This window comes from Mytilus galloprovincialis, chromosome 11, assembly GCF_965363235.1.
Source record: "Mytilus galloprovincialis chromosome 11, xbMytGall1.hap1.1, whole genome shotgun sequence".
Lineage (NCBI taxonomy): Eukaryota > Metazoa > Mollusca > Bivalvia > Mytilida > Mytilidae > Mytilus > Mytilus galloprovincialis.
This window is the reverse complement of record NC_134848.1, coordinates 85312324-85326448: the sequence shown is the minus strand read 5'-3', so window position 1 is coordinate 85326448 and position 14125 is coordinate 85312324. Positions and strand designations below refer to the sequence as shown.

Sequence of the window (14125 nt, the reverse complement as noted above, 5' to 3'; positions counted from 1 at the left end):
TATCATGACTGTATTTCGACCTTTACTTTTCAATATATATTTTTATTGAGATCTGAAAACAACTCACTTTAACATGTATTTCACTTTCCTTATTTTAATATATATTTTAATCATGATATTATTTCACAATGATTACGATATTTGAAATTACTTCAGGTTTTCTTTCTTATGTTTCATGATTATTTTCTTTTTAAAAGAATGATATTTACTTGAATATTTCAGGAAATTTTTTCAATGATAATTTGTTTTCCATTTTTTTTTTTTGAACAATTTAGCTTTTATTCAAACACACGTCTATAATTATTTCATAGTATTTGTAAAGGTGAAGTTTTTTTCTGATACCTATTCAATAAGTTAACTACCCAGATAGAATTTCACAACAAAGGACAAAATATCCCAGGGAAATATTTTCCTCCGGATAAAAAAATAACAACTACTGTGACATTTTTTCCTCCGGATCAAATTTCAATTTATTTTTATTTCGTTATGGTTTTCTATACGTTTATCTTATTTTGTGGTATTCGTATGTTGACAATGGGGAAATATTGAACCACGTGATTTACTTTCACTTTAGAACAGACGTAGGTTCATAGTACACAAACACACACTTCTTACTTGTATCATCAATCATGGATCTTGTACGCGTATTGGAAACCTACAGAGGACATGACAGAATTATACGACTCAGTACCTATGTTTGTATGTTTGTAAGTGGGGACCGAAAGGGATTAACTTTTGATCGGATCCGCGCAATTGCTACAGATCTAGGTGCTTGTAGAGTAATCCTAAGATTATTTGATGACTTGCCAATGCTATTTTACAATCTTTCTTACGGAACAGGGAGTAAGGTAAGAATTATTTAAAGGTCAAGAAATAGGACGTGTGAAATTATAACAAAGGTCAGAATGTAGAACACATTGTATTGATATCAACATTTAATTTTGATGATGTCTATTATTTTCATATTTTTAATAACATAAAGACATTGACAAATGATTGAGATAAACGACTTTATTTGACATTATTTTTAATTCAATTTAAAGCGTGAAAATATGTAAAAATATTTGAAAATATCTAACTATATAAAAGACAATATATATAAAAGATCGAGCCAAAGTTGATGTAGTCCAATTAATCATGATGTCTGGCAAGGCTATTTTATCATTTTGTGGGACGTTCCTTTCGACAGCACTGCCTGACCAATCATGTCACGCTTGTTGTTCCCTGCTTTGTAAGCAATTATGTGTATACGATTTTTGTATTATTATTATTTCCCATAGGCAGATCCAGTGGGGTGGGGCTGAGACTTCTGAAAAGAATTCCCCCTTTATGAGTCCTGGATCCGCCACTGTTTTCCTCGAGTACTTGTCGCCTACATTATATATTAAAATAGCGATAAACAGATTATCATTGGTCATCTCAACTCGATTGCTTTTCTCGCTTTCGCTGTACCAGCTCAAGCGAGAAAGTCAATCTCGTTGAGATGATCAACGATAATCGATAAGTATATTATAGACTGTTCCTGATATACGGAATACATAAACTCTAAACGGCTTTGGCAATTCAATGATGGCCTTAATTTTAACCATTTTGGTTTTATCGTCTCATCAAATTTTAGATAAGATTTGAATTTTCAAATATTTAGGCCTCGAGCATCACTGACAGAGAACTTTTAAAAATTGTCGAAAAATAGCGAAAAGCGAATCTTGTGCACTGTCTGTTGAACTGATTAACTTTATAATGCTTATATAATACTTAACTGTATGTGAAGATCCCGAACAGCCTATACAGACGTTAATGCATGGGTGATTTGGGTGCCGGGTTATTTATACAACACATACATAAAACTATACATATGTTTATCACCGTGCATTATGTATTGTTTAATTTGCGAGATGATTCCTGCTAGATATATACCCCCCCCCCCCTTTGTTTTGGGTCCGCCTATGCCAGGTCACAACTCTCAATCGAAGTGACAATTTATAAAAGTAAACCATTATAGGTCAGAATATGGTCTTCTATACGGAGCTTAGGCTCACACCACACAGCAAGCCATGGGTTCCAAACATTACTAGTGCAAAACTATTCCAACGAAAAAACCTACAATCGAATCTATATAAAAAAAAAATAGAAATGAGTAGCACTTATGAACCACATCAACAAACGGCAACTACTGAACATCAAATTCTTGACTTAGGACAGGTGCAAACGTGTGTATGTTTATTAAAGTGTTCCCTATTTATAATATCAATTTAAACTTCATGTTGATTAGTTTAATACGAGTTAATTTATCAAACAAACTGCATCTTATTTTGACATATAAACGTTAAAGTAATGTATATACACACCATATCAATTATTTACATTGTTTACATATTTTGTTAATAGTTTTAATTTGTAAAAGTGCGCCGGTATGTCAGTAATGTAAAAAGATTAATATATATATATATATGGTACTTGATTAAAAACACAAAATTTCTAGTGTGTCATAAAAATTATTTTGAAAGCAGAAACTTCATCTTACCGTCGGAACATTATAATATGATTGGTTGACATTTTCGTATAACCAGTATATACATCAGAGATAAACGTCGTAATGTAACTAAACATCAGCAAGTAAAATATATTGAGATGCTAAAATATAAAAAATAGAGAAAGAATAATGAGTAAAATAAATAAAATCTAGAGAAAAGTGAAATAACAATTTAAAGAATACAGAAATAAACAACACCACCAATCCAGACCCTCATGGTTTACACGAGAATCTGGATGGAGACGCAGAATATAGAATAATAGATAAGGACAGTAGAGAGTGATGCATTGCTAAAAAAAAAAGAAGAGAAAAACATAATAATTGTTTAAGAATACAGACATGAAACATCCCTGGGTATTGAAACAGTAACGGATTGTGATGTACTCATATTGGTGACACATGTTAAATTCGGACAACTGCAGTTCTTCTCTGCACTTATGTAGAAAGGAACTAAACGGAATAAAATGAATTAAAACTTAAGATAACCAAATGTAGCTGCATTTGCTACTTTCCGTTTACTTCTTTATAATGATTTGTAAACCACATATGATTAAGTAATAGAAGAAAAGAACCAATAGGATGATGCTGACGAATAAGGGTTGTAATGTCCAGTGACAAATATCATGTACATATGAGAACAACAACACATTATATGTACCCTGTGTTGTATTAGAAAAACACTTTCAGTCGGATTTTAGAACGTGATACTTTGAACAGACATAAAAATTGAGGCTGATTGAAAACGTTAATAATAAATTTATGCATATTCCAGCCGACATATGCACGATATATTGAAGTGACAAACCCTTCAATACAATGCAAAGAAAGTCAAAATAAAAATACTCTTACTAGAAGGATACAGTTGCACCGTATTGCCATTTTTGTACTCAAGAACATCTCATTCTTAACTTTTTCAATGGGAAAATATAAAGGTAGCAAAACTATAGTCGTGGCTAAATAACTCTTAACGGACACAATTTTAATTGTCCTACCCATTAACAGACTGTATTCCCATAATTTTTATTAAAACGTTGTATTATTCACATTATATTACAGTTATGAAATATTTACTATTGTCAATTTTATTTTTTAGAACCAAAGTACTATTTTGTGTCCTTTGAATGATATTTACAAATTTTTGTTTCGCCTTTTTTTTTTAAATTGCTATGGGTATAAGCATAAATACTACATACTTGCGCGACGCCTTTTATTTTTACTGAACACTTCGCAGACTATGCAATGGTTTTTACAGCTGGAAAATGTTCTATGATATATATCATTTTGTCAGACACTTTTCTTTTTTTGATTTGGTTCTTATAAAATGCCAAAAATCTGTATATTTAACAGAGTTTAACATTAAATTGTGCGTTTTACTCTTGACAGACGTATAGCAAACCCGATTAACAGACCAACCGCGGATATAGCCGCATACTCAATACAGATTAACCGACCGGTCTCTCGGTTAGCCGAGTGTCGACCGTGAACTATGCACTGATGGATTTTGTTACCACAAATTACTGAAAACCTTAATTTGTTTCTGTAAAAGATATAAAGATTTGGTTTTGAAGTTTGTTTGTACCTGTAGAAAACGTATTTTAAATGGAATCAGACATCTTCAGTTTAAAGGTGATGTTGTTAACCGTGCCTACAAATTTAGAAACGATCCGTTTTTAAATATATATATAAGCTTTCTATATATACAGCTTACTGATCGGAGAGAGCCAAAGCTTCGTTTTGAAGACCGTACTTTAAATGATAATGGTTTTTCTTTTACAAATTGTGATTTGGATGGATAGTTGTCTGATTGGCACTCATACCACATCTTCTTATACCTATACATGTATACATTAATAAGACCGTTATTTTTCTTGTTTTAATTACATTTGTGATTTAGGGGCCTTTCATAATTTACTATGGCGGTGTGGGCTTTTCTCATTGTTGAATGTCGTACCGTGAACTATAGTTGTTAATTGCTGTGTCATTTGAATTCTTGTGGAGAATTGTCTCACTGACAATCATACCACGTCTTCTTTTTTGTATATATTAACAACAATTGACGGTTGTACTGGTTGAGAGTTGTCTCACTGACAATCATACCACGTCTTCTTTTTTGTATATATTAACAACAATTGACGGTTGTACTGGTTGAGTGTTGTCTCACTGACAATCATACCACGTCTTCTTTTTTGTATATATTAACAACAATTGACGGTTGTACTGGTTGAGAGTTGTCTCACTGACAATCATACCACGTCTTATTGTTATATTTTACAATACTTTTCTATATATATATTAGGGAATCCGGGAAACACTCATCTTTTTTGCTTGGCCTTATGTGCAATCTAAACGTGTCTCTGTTTTTATCAAGTTTATATGAATTTCTACAAAGGAATATTTTACCTATAAGAGATCACAGTCACAAGGTTAAAATGTAGAACGTATACAGATATTACATCCGATGACTCCTGAATAGGAAGAGTTCCACAAAGGTGCAATACAAATTTATCAACTGACAATTAACACCATGGGAAAAAAACAGAAATACGACTAAAGACAAACAGTCTTCATAACACTACCTAGAACACTAAAAACTGAGCTACACAAACCACATCAAATAACGGTGATGATATCATGTGCTCTGGAAAGGTATTCAGATTCTACTCCACACATGATCTCATGTGCTCTGGAAAGGTATTAAGATTCTACTCCATACATGTCACCCGTCGTTTGGTCATAGTAAGAAAGTATAAGAAGATGTATTATACGTGCCAATGAGACAACTCTCCATCAAATGGGTGTTGCTAAACGGCGGAAACGGAAAACGTCACGGAAACGGAAACGGAGAGAAACATTTATATAGACGGAATTTAAGGGAATTTTGCAGTCAGTTTTGGGGAAATAAAGAACTGTGAAAATCATTATATCTTGCTATTAAAAGTTTTATCTATTCACCATATATTTCAATATATCAAGCGAACAGGCAAGCATGAAAATTCGTCATAAAAGGTCGATAACTCCTGTTAGATTACATTTGACCTTTTTTACCTGTATGAATAGACATTAGGTAGAACTCAACAGTCTAATAAAATTGAGAATGAAAACGGAGAATATGTCCAATAGGCAACAACCCGTCCAAAGAGCAGACACCAGTGGCGGATCCAAAAATTTTCATAAGTGGGGGCCCACTGACTGACCTAAGAGGGGGCCCGCTCCAGTCACGCTTCAATGATTCCCTATATAAGCAACCAAATTTTTTCCCAAAAAGGGGGGGCCCGGGCCCCCTGGCCCCCCCCCTCTAAATCCGCCTATGGACACCATCCGAAGGCCACCAATGGGTCTTCAACGCAGCGAGAAAATCCCGCATCTGGAGGTGGTATCAGCTGGCCCCTAAATAAAATTGTGTACTAGTTCAGTGACAATGGATGTCACACCAAACTCCAAAACATATAAATGAAAATATACAAGACTAAAAAGGGCAGAGGTTCTTGACTTGGGACAGGTGCAAAAATGTGGCGGGGTTAAACATGTTTTGTGAGATCCCAACTCTCCCCAATACCTCTAGCCAATGTAGAATAACTGAATTAACACATACATGAGGCATACACACACTAAAACTCATTTCAAAGAAGTCCGAGTCCGATGTTGGATTAGATATATTTTTCACAACAGGTTTTTGTTTTTCGTAGTGCTCTTAATAGACAACACTTGCTTTTGATCCCTATGTTTTAATTTAAGCCATGGAGGCTAACTTGTCTGACAGGCAGGGTTATCCAACACAGTTTTGAATTAGATACACCAATGGTAATTGTTGCAAATTTTAAACAAAACTATCAGGCGACTCTCTAAAAAGCAGACGTTCACTCACATTTGGCCCAGTAGTTTCAGAGTCTGAGATTTTTTTTTTAAGTTAACAAAGACGAAATCGTACGACGAACGTCAAGTTACGAGAAAAGCTCACTTAGCAGGGTCAGGTCAGATAAAAAAAACTCTCTCAAAGTATACCACTAAAGACTAAAGCAGGTCATAGTACCAACAGAAACCGACCACGACAAAGCAAAAATATTGAATGAACGTTTCACTTTAATTGTATCAACTAAGAATACATCAACTGAATATGTACCACTAAATAAACCGTGCCATCCAAAACGTAAAGACATAATAACTTTAGTATGGGCGAGAACAAAATTAGAATATGGATTCAGTAAATAAAAATTATGAGGGCCAAAAGAAATAGGCCATAGAGTGTAAAAAAAATAGCCCTAAAAATATAAAATGAATATGCAACAATCATATTATTATTCACCAATTTGTCAACAATCATCAATACCAACTTGGTACCTGATGAACGGACAGTAGGAGACATTTGTGCATTTCCGCAAATTAAGTATCTCAAACATGCATTCTCTGCAAAATGCTGCATAAAGTTTTACCGTCTAGATTATTATAATATCATCAATGCTTTACGACTTAGATGCATGATTCATTTATTAGTTGCTAGTGGCCTTGAAATAGCTGTCAGTTGACTGTGGGTACTCTAAGATCTGAACCAGTGTCTTTTTGTTATTGGGATGTACAAGTACCCGGCCACGTTGGCTTGTATTTGTTTATCTGAGGAGTTTCGCCTTTTCAACGGATTTTTATAGTACGTTCGTTCTTATGTTGTAATGTTATACCACTGTCCCAGGTTAGGGGAGGATTGGGATCCTGCTTGCATATTTAACACCGCCATATTCTGTACGCATGTGCCTGTCCCAAGTCAGGAGCCTGTAGTTCAGTGATTGTCGTTTATTTATGTGTTACATATTTGTTTTTCGTTCATATTTTTGTACATAAATAAGGCCGTTAGTTTTCTCGTTTGAATTGTTTTACATTGTCATTTTGGGGCCTTTCATGGCTGATTATGCAAAATTGAGAGGAATTGAACTTTCAGACAGGAATTAAGCTGCATGATATTTGAAGCAGCGTTGACAAATTTATTTTAAAAACCTTAGGACATGACTACAACTAACTTGGTGAGGGTACTGTGCAAATTGTATATATCCATGTAGGCTACTAATTGTTCGCCACTTTTTGCACATCAATTCGTATTTATTGATTTATACTCTAAGAGATGTAATGATTTTCCTATGTAAATACCAAACAGCATACTTCAGTATTGCAAGGATTTACTATACAAATCCTTGAGTATAGTAAAAGAGTGAGAAAGGCTTTGTATAGTGGAGATTTGTCAATTTTTTTTCTTAAAAATAAAGTATATAAAAGTTTCTATTCTAGTTCTCTGGTTTTCATATCGGATTTTGTTCACATGTACCATTGTCCTATTAGGTTTCTTTTACGTTCTCTCCATTATACAAAAAAAAAAGATACAACGAAAATCACCAATGCAGAACAATGCAACAAGATACACCAAAACACTTATCTTGATTCAAGGCAATTTAAAAAGAAAATAGAAAGAAATGATGCAAAGGATTTCGATCCCCAAAAGTGTTTTACTTCACAACCTATTTATAGAATCGAGGCCGATGTCAATCTTTTTTTAAGGCCTATAGAGATTGTTTTTATGTTGTTGGATTACTATCTTATTGACATTGACCAAACTTTAAAAAACATAGTATCATCATGACCTGTGTATATATGTCTCTGATATAACGGAACTGTGGTTCAAATAAACCTATTTCGCTCTGTAATTTAGTATAATATTGTATGAATAAGAGCAAGAACAATATTTACAAGTGAAAATAAGTTAACTTAAAAGTTTTATTTGTTAACTAGTATTTTATCTTCGATTTCTTTGATTTTTATTCATTTTCTATTCATTTTTATTCATTTTTATTCATTTTCATTCATTTCTATTCTTTCTTTAATTGATTTATTGTATGTTATTTTGATTTAGGAGAAGAGCACACTATTAAGAATATTGAACCTGCTAACAAACATTATTAACCAATCATTTTATCCTGTGGAGCATATTGCCTGGTTAGCTGACAAACAGGTGATTAACACAGACTCCAAGAAATGGTGGGTACTAGGCGTCATGGTCTGGGCACTTTCTTTAGTCGCTGAAATACTCAAGTAAGTCTGTACATCTATAATTATCTTAAGATATTCTTTATATAATACAAGTGTGGACACATATCAGTGTGGAAAGTAAGTTTGTACATCTATAATTATCTTAAGCAAGGATTTACTATACAAGTCCTTGTCTTAAGGAAGTTCACTTGTCATGTTTTGGGATTTTTGACAGATTTTCGGAAATCCTCTGGTTTTATGCATTTCAATGCCTTAAAATATTGCCCATTGAACCCTATTTTTCTTTTTATAAATCTTTTACATGCATAATAATCATATAATAGGCCATCTGTAAAAGTCTTATACAATTTTAATTATTGTTTAATCGTTTTTGAGAAATTAAACTTGTCAATCATAAAACTATGAAAAGTCAAGAGAGAATATTTTCCCGCAAAAATTTCACAAACTCACAACTTCAGTGTTGACTGGCCTCAGCCTTGTGATTACAGTAGACCTTAGTTATAACTGCTTGTACCACTCGGCCACGGAAGCCCCTGATGTTTCTAAGTATACGAATGCCTAATAAAGGATTTAAAGTTTGAAAGGTTTGAAGTCTTACGTGCGACTCCTCGATGAAAAATTGTCGCTTGTATTTTTTTTTACCAAGGGTATACTGAGTTTGCCAGCATCGATGGTAAAGAGACCTGCGGTAGCCCGCACGATTCTAACCTGCGACTCCTCGATGAAAATCAATGGCTAATATCTCGAAAACAAGCATATTGACCTATATATTTTGTTTTGCTCTTGTGATTCCTTTATTAATCCCCTATCAATATAAATTAGTGTTTTGAAAAGATAATTATTTTGAAACTGAGAAGCGAACTCCCTTAAGATATTCTTTATATAATCATAATTTGAGCTTTAATTTTGTTTGTTTGTTTTATCTTCTAATTTTGATTTCACTCTTTCATTATTTCTTTAAATTGTTTCTTAAACACGATTGTAGGACTCATAAGTCAGAGTTAGGTTAACAATGCTGTATGAGATAATACAAAATATATGTTTATAATTTAGGGTAGGGTAGGAATTAGATTTAGGGTTAGGATGACAAGGCTTCATGAGATAAGTCGATACATGTATATAATTTCAGACAATTAGTTAGTATAAGTTTGATAAGCAGAAAGTTGAAACAGACAAAGAAACAGCAATATTTGGAGTCAACTGATGAAAGGTAGGAATTAATGGTATACCGAGACAAATAACAAACAAACAAACAGACAAACAAACAAACAAACAAACAAACAAACAAACAAAGAAGCAGCAATATTTAGAGTCAACTGATGAAAGGTGAGAATTTATGGTATACAGAGACAAATAACAAACAGACAGACAGACATATAGACAGACAGACAGACAGACAGACATAAAGACAGACAGACAGCAGACAGACAGACAGACAGATAAATAACAAACAGACAGACAGGCAAATAACAGACAGACAGACATATAGACAGACAGACAGACAGACAGACAGACAGACATACAGACAGACAGACAGACAAATAACAGACAGACAGACAGACAGACAGGCAAATAACAGACAGACAGACAGACAGACAGACACAGAGCTCCAGATAAGAATTCACAAATTGGGGTTTTTACCCACCATTTTCTTATGTAATTGGGTGATTAAGTATTGTATTGCATTATCAATACAAATTCACCCCTCAAGTTAATATCAAATTGGGTTTTTCACCACGAAGCTCCTTAATGTATTGGGTTTTTACATCAACACAATATTGAATATTTAGGCAATATCAACCCCAGATGTTTTTCCATCTTAAATATGTTTCTTTCTTTGTATACGTGCTAGCTATTTTATTTGGTTTATTCACTGAAGAGCAATTGTAGGTTTAATTTGTGTCCAGTTTCAAACCTTCTGCTAGTTTTGTATTTTCTCACAACTTATATTTATAACTGTAAAAAATGGATATGTGTTTTCACAGGCACTCATCTCAGAATTTTTTTATCACTCATTAACCGTAAAATGAAAAAAAAATAGTATATAAACTGTAACTATACTTGAATAATTCTTATATCATTTGCATATCTATAAATACTTGAATTGGATTGGTCAATTAGAATTTTTCTCTTGGTTTACACTTCGATAAACAATGTTTCCGAAACTACTTTCGTAATCTATTCATGCGCGATACAGATTCTTGCAGGGATACTGGGGTTTTCAGCAAATTGAAATTAAACAATAATTGCATAACAGTTGTTTCTATTCTAATGTATATATAACAAAAAAAGAAATAAAACAAATGCACAAAAGCTTCGAAAAATAAAAAAATCAATTTGAATAAAATTCCGCGAAATTTCATGAAGGATTTGGCGAATTTACGTCATGGCATAACACGACGTCATACAAATGAAAATGTGCAAGTGAAAGACTATTTCGTTACGTGTACGCTTCAAATTCTGATATTCAAATATTTAATTAAAATGAAGTTTTTTGAGGTAGGTGCTATTTCATTTTAGATTCTGTTGCCTGATTTGTCGGACATTTATTGTTTTAAGAAAGTCAACATGGCGACGTACTCCTTAGTTACGAAATGCCATTGTCACGCTTTTGGTGGTAATTATAGCAGCCATATCAAACAAATAAAGTAAATTAATAATCGTGTATTTTTGGCTGAAGAATTATAAGGATTAAACACATTTTTTCTAGAGGTTATTGATGTGTAAACCGGGTCTCTTACTCACAAACTTGACATAAAAGTCCTTCGGACTTTTATTCAGTTTGTGAGTTAATCGCCCCGGTTTACACATCAATAACCTCTAGAAAAAATGTGATTAATCCTATAATGTTTTTGTTTTATTCAATTTACATAAATCTGGGTTAAGTGATCCCTTATTAGAACTTTTGGTTTCCGATGCTTTCCAACTTCATATCATGATTTGGCCTTTCACTTTTTCCAACTGAGTTTGTTTTTGACGAAACCCCGTGTTTATTAGCAATGTTCTCGTTAAGTTACGCAAACACGCCCGTGCATTGGATGGACGCTTCCTAAAATCACTGGCTGAGTCTTGTTATCATCATAACTTTCCCTCAGCTATTCAAAAGAAGCTGAAAACATGCTTCTATTCAATATTTTTACCGGACATTCACTTTCGTTTTAATTCAATGTATGTTATGATAAATCCCAAGCAATTCGGAAAAAATATATCAAAATGACACAAGCTAATTGGATAAACGCCGAGAAGATCGAAATGTTTTCACAAACATGTGTACCTTTGGGCAACGGAAAATTCCAGCAGGGACCCATTTCAGCTACTTGATGCAGGGATCTATTTTCAGAACAGACAGACAGAACAAACAAACAAACAAACAAACAAACAAACAAACTAGACAACCGTTACAAAAACATAGGAATACATTTTACATGATTTTAAAAGTTGAAATTTAAGTTGTTCCATTCACCTACAGGTAAAGGGGTAATCTCACAAAACATGTTTAAACCTGCCTTCCCAATTTTTGTTATGATTCCTGTAACTCAGTCAAGTTTTCTTTGAATTGTTTGATAAATTGTTGTTTGTCTTTTTGTTGCCATGTTGTTGCCAGTTTCTCTTTGGTTTATAAAGTTGTACTGTCCTTCATGTAATCACCTCCTCAATTTGTGCTAATTACTGTTACCCATTTGTGCTAATTACTGTTACCATTTGTTTTTACAGAGAAGAATCCATGGAGAGTACATCTACAGAAGCTAAAGCACTGAAAGCCAACTTACTAGAAGCACGATTGTCACTTCTCTCGTCTTCATCGGATTTTATCAATGCTATAAACTGGTGCCCTCCTGGTGTTTTATGGGCAGGGAAACTGTCGAGATCATGGAGTGGTGTGTTTGGAATGTTGTCTACTAGTATTATGTTATATAAAAACTGGCCTAAAAAGTCGTAAATGAGTATTATGTATATAAATCTTTTCTGTAATCAGAGGCCAAACATTTTTTTGATTTCCCACCTAATTCATTAAAAGAGTCTGTGCAATATAGAAAACCGTATTATAGAATTAGAATACATTTTTTCATAAGGAAAATAAATAATTACTAGTAACCGGAATTAACAAAAGTATTAAGAAAAAGTTCAATAAATTCGGATAAAAAAGGTGTTGAGAGAATCTTAAGATATAAAACAAGAAAGGCAAATCTGAAACTATTAAACTAGTACTAAATTCCAAGGGAAAATGAACCAAAAACAACAAGGAAAACGTTTTGAAAAATTAAAGAATAAAGAAAAGAGTCCCCTCAATGCAGACCTTAATTATTGCTATATAGTGCCATTTATTCATAGTTATGTCTTTCATGCTACAGATTATTTTTATATTGTAAATACTGTTTTACCTGTTATATGCAATGGATATATATTTGGAATATTAAAATTTTATACAGCATATTTATTGTTCTTTTTATACAAGGATAAACATCAGTAAGCCAGCAATCCAACAACACAATAGACAACCAACAGATTACATGACAAATCTCTACATGACAAATTGACCAATATCCCTCTTGGACCTTAAATTGTGGAACACACCTGTAAATACAAATAGAAAAAAATAAAATTGAGAATGGAAATTGGGAATGGGATCAAAGTGACAACAACCCGACCAAAGAGTAAAAAAACAGCCAAAGGCCACGAATCAACAAAGGTGTGCTTCAGCTGGCCCCTAAACAAAAATGTGTTCAGTCATAATGGAGACCATACTAAATGCAATGGTATTGGACATGTTTTTGAGGCCCTTGCTATTTGGGATCTTTTGGTGTGAGCCAAGGCTCTATGTTGAAGACCGCACTTTGACCTATAATGGTTTACTTTTATAGATTGTGACTTGGATGGAGAGTTGTTTCTTTGGCACTCATACCACATCTTTGTATATATTTATAAGACAACTGTAAGGCCTTCAACAATGAGAAAAACCCTATAAGACAACTGTAAGGCCTTCAACAACGAGAAAACCCCTATAAGACAACTGTAAGACCTTCAACAACGAAAAAACCCCTAAAAGACAACTGTTAGACCTTCAACAACAAGAAGAACCCTATAAGACAACTGTAAGGCCTTCAACAACGAGAAAACCCCTATAAGACAACTGTAAGGCCTTCAACAACGAGAAAACCCCTATAAGACAACTGTAAGACCTGCAACAACGAGAAAACCCCTATAAGACAACTGTAAGACCTTCAACAACGAGAAAACCCCTATAAGACAACTGTAAGGCCTTCAACACCGAAAAAAACCCTATACGACAACTGTAAGGCCTTCAACAACGAGAAAACCCCTATAAGACAACTGTAAGGCCTTCAACACCGAGAAAAACCCTATAAGACAACTGTTAGGCCTTCAACAACGAGAAAACTGTAAGGCCTTCAACAACGAGAAAACCCCTATAAGACAACTGCAAGGCCTTCAACAACGAGAAAACCCCTTTAAGACAACTGTAAGGCCTTCAACAACGAGAAAACCCCTATAAGACAACTGTAAGACCTTCAACAACGAGAAAAACCCCTATAAGACAACTGT

The 14125-nt window shown here is 33.6% G+C and overlaps 1 protein-coding gene across 1 annotated transcript; it reads left to right on the top strand.

Moving 5' to 3' along the window:
* The first annotated feature begins 536 nt into the window (after positions 1–536).
* On the top strand, positions 537–12997 carry LOC143052945 (peroxisomal membrane protein 11C-like). The gene is made up of 4 exons (XM_076226127.1): positions 537–848; positions 8427–8605; positions 9693–9773; positions 12278–12997. The coding sequence occupies exons 1-4, from the start codon at positions 630–632 to the stop codon at positions 12501–12503; spliced, it is 705 nt and encodes a 234-aa protein (XP_076082242.1). The 5' UTR covers positions 537–629; the 3' UTR covers positions 12504–12997.
* Positions 12998–14125: the final 1128 nt, after the last annotated feature.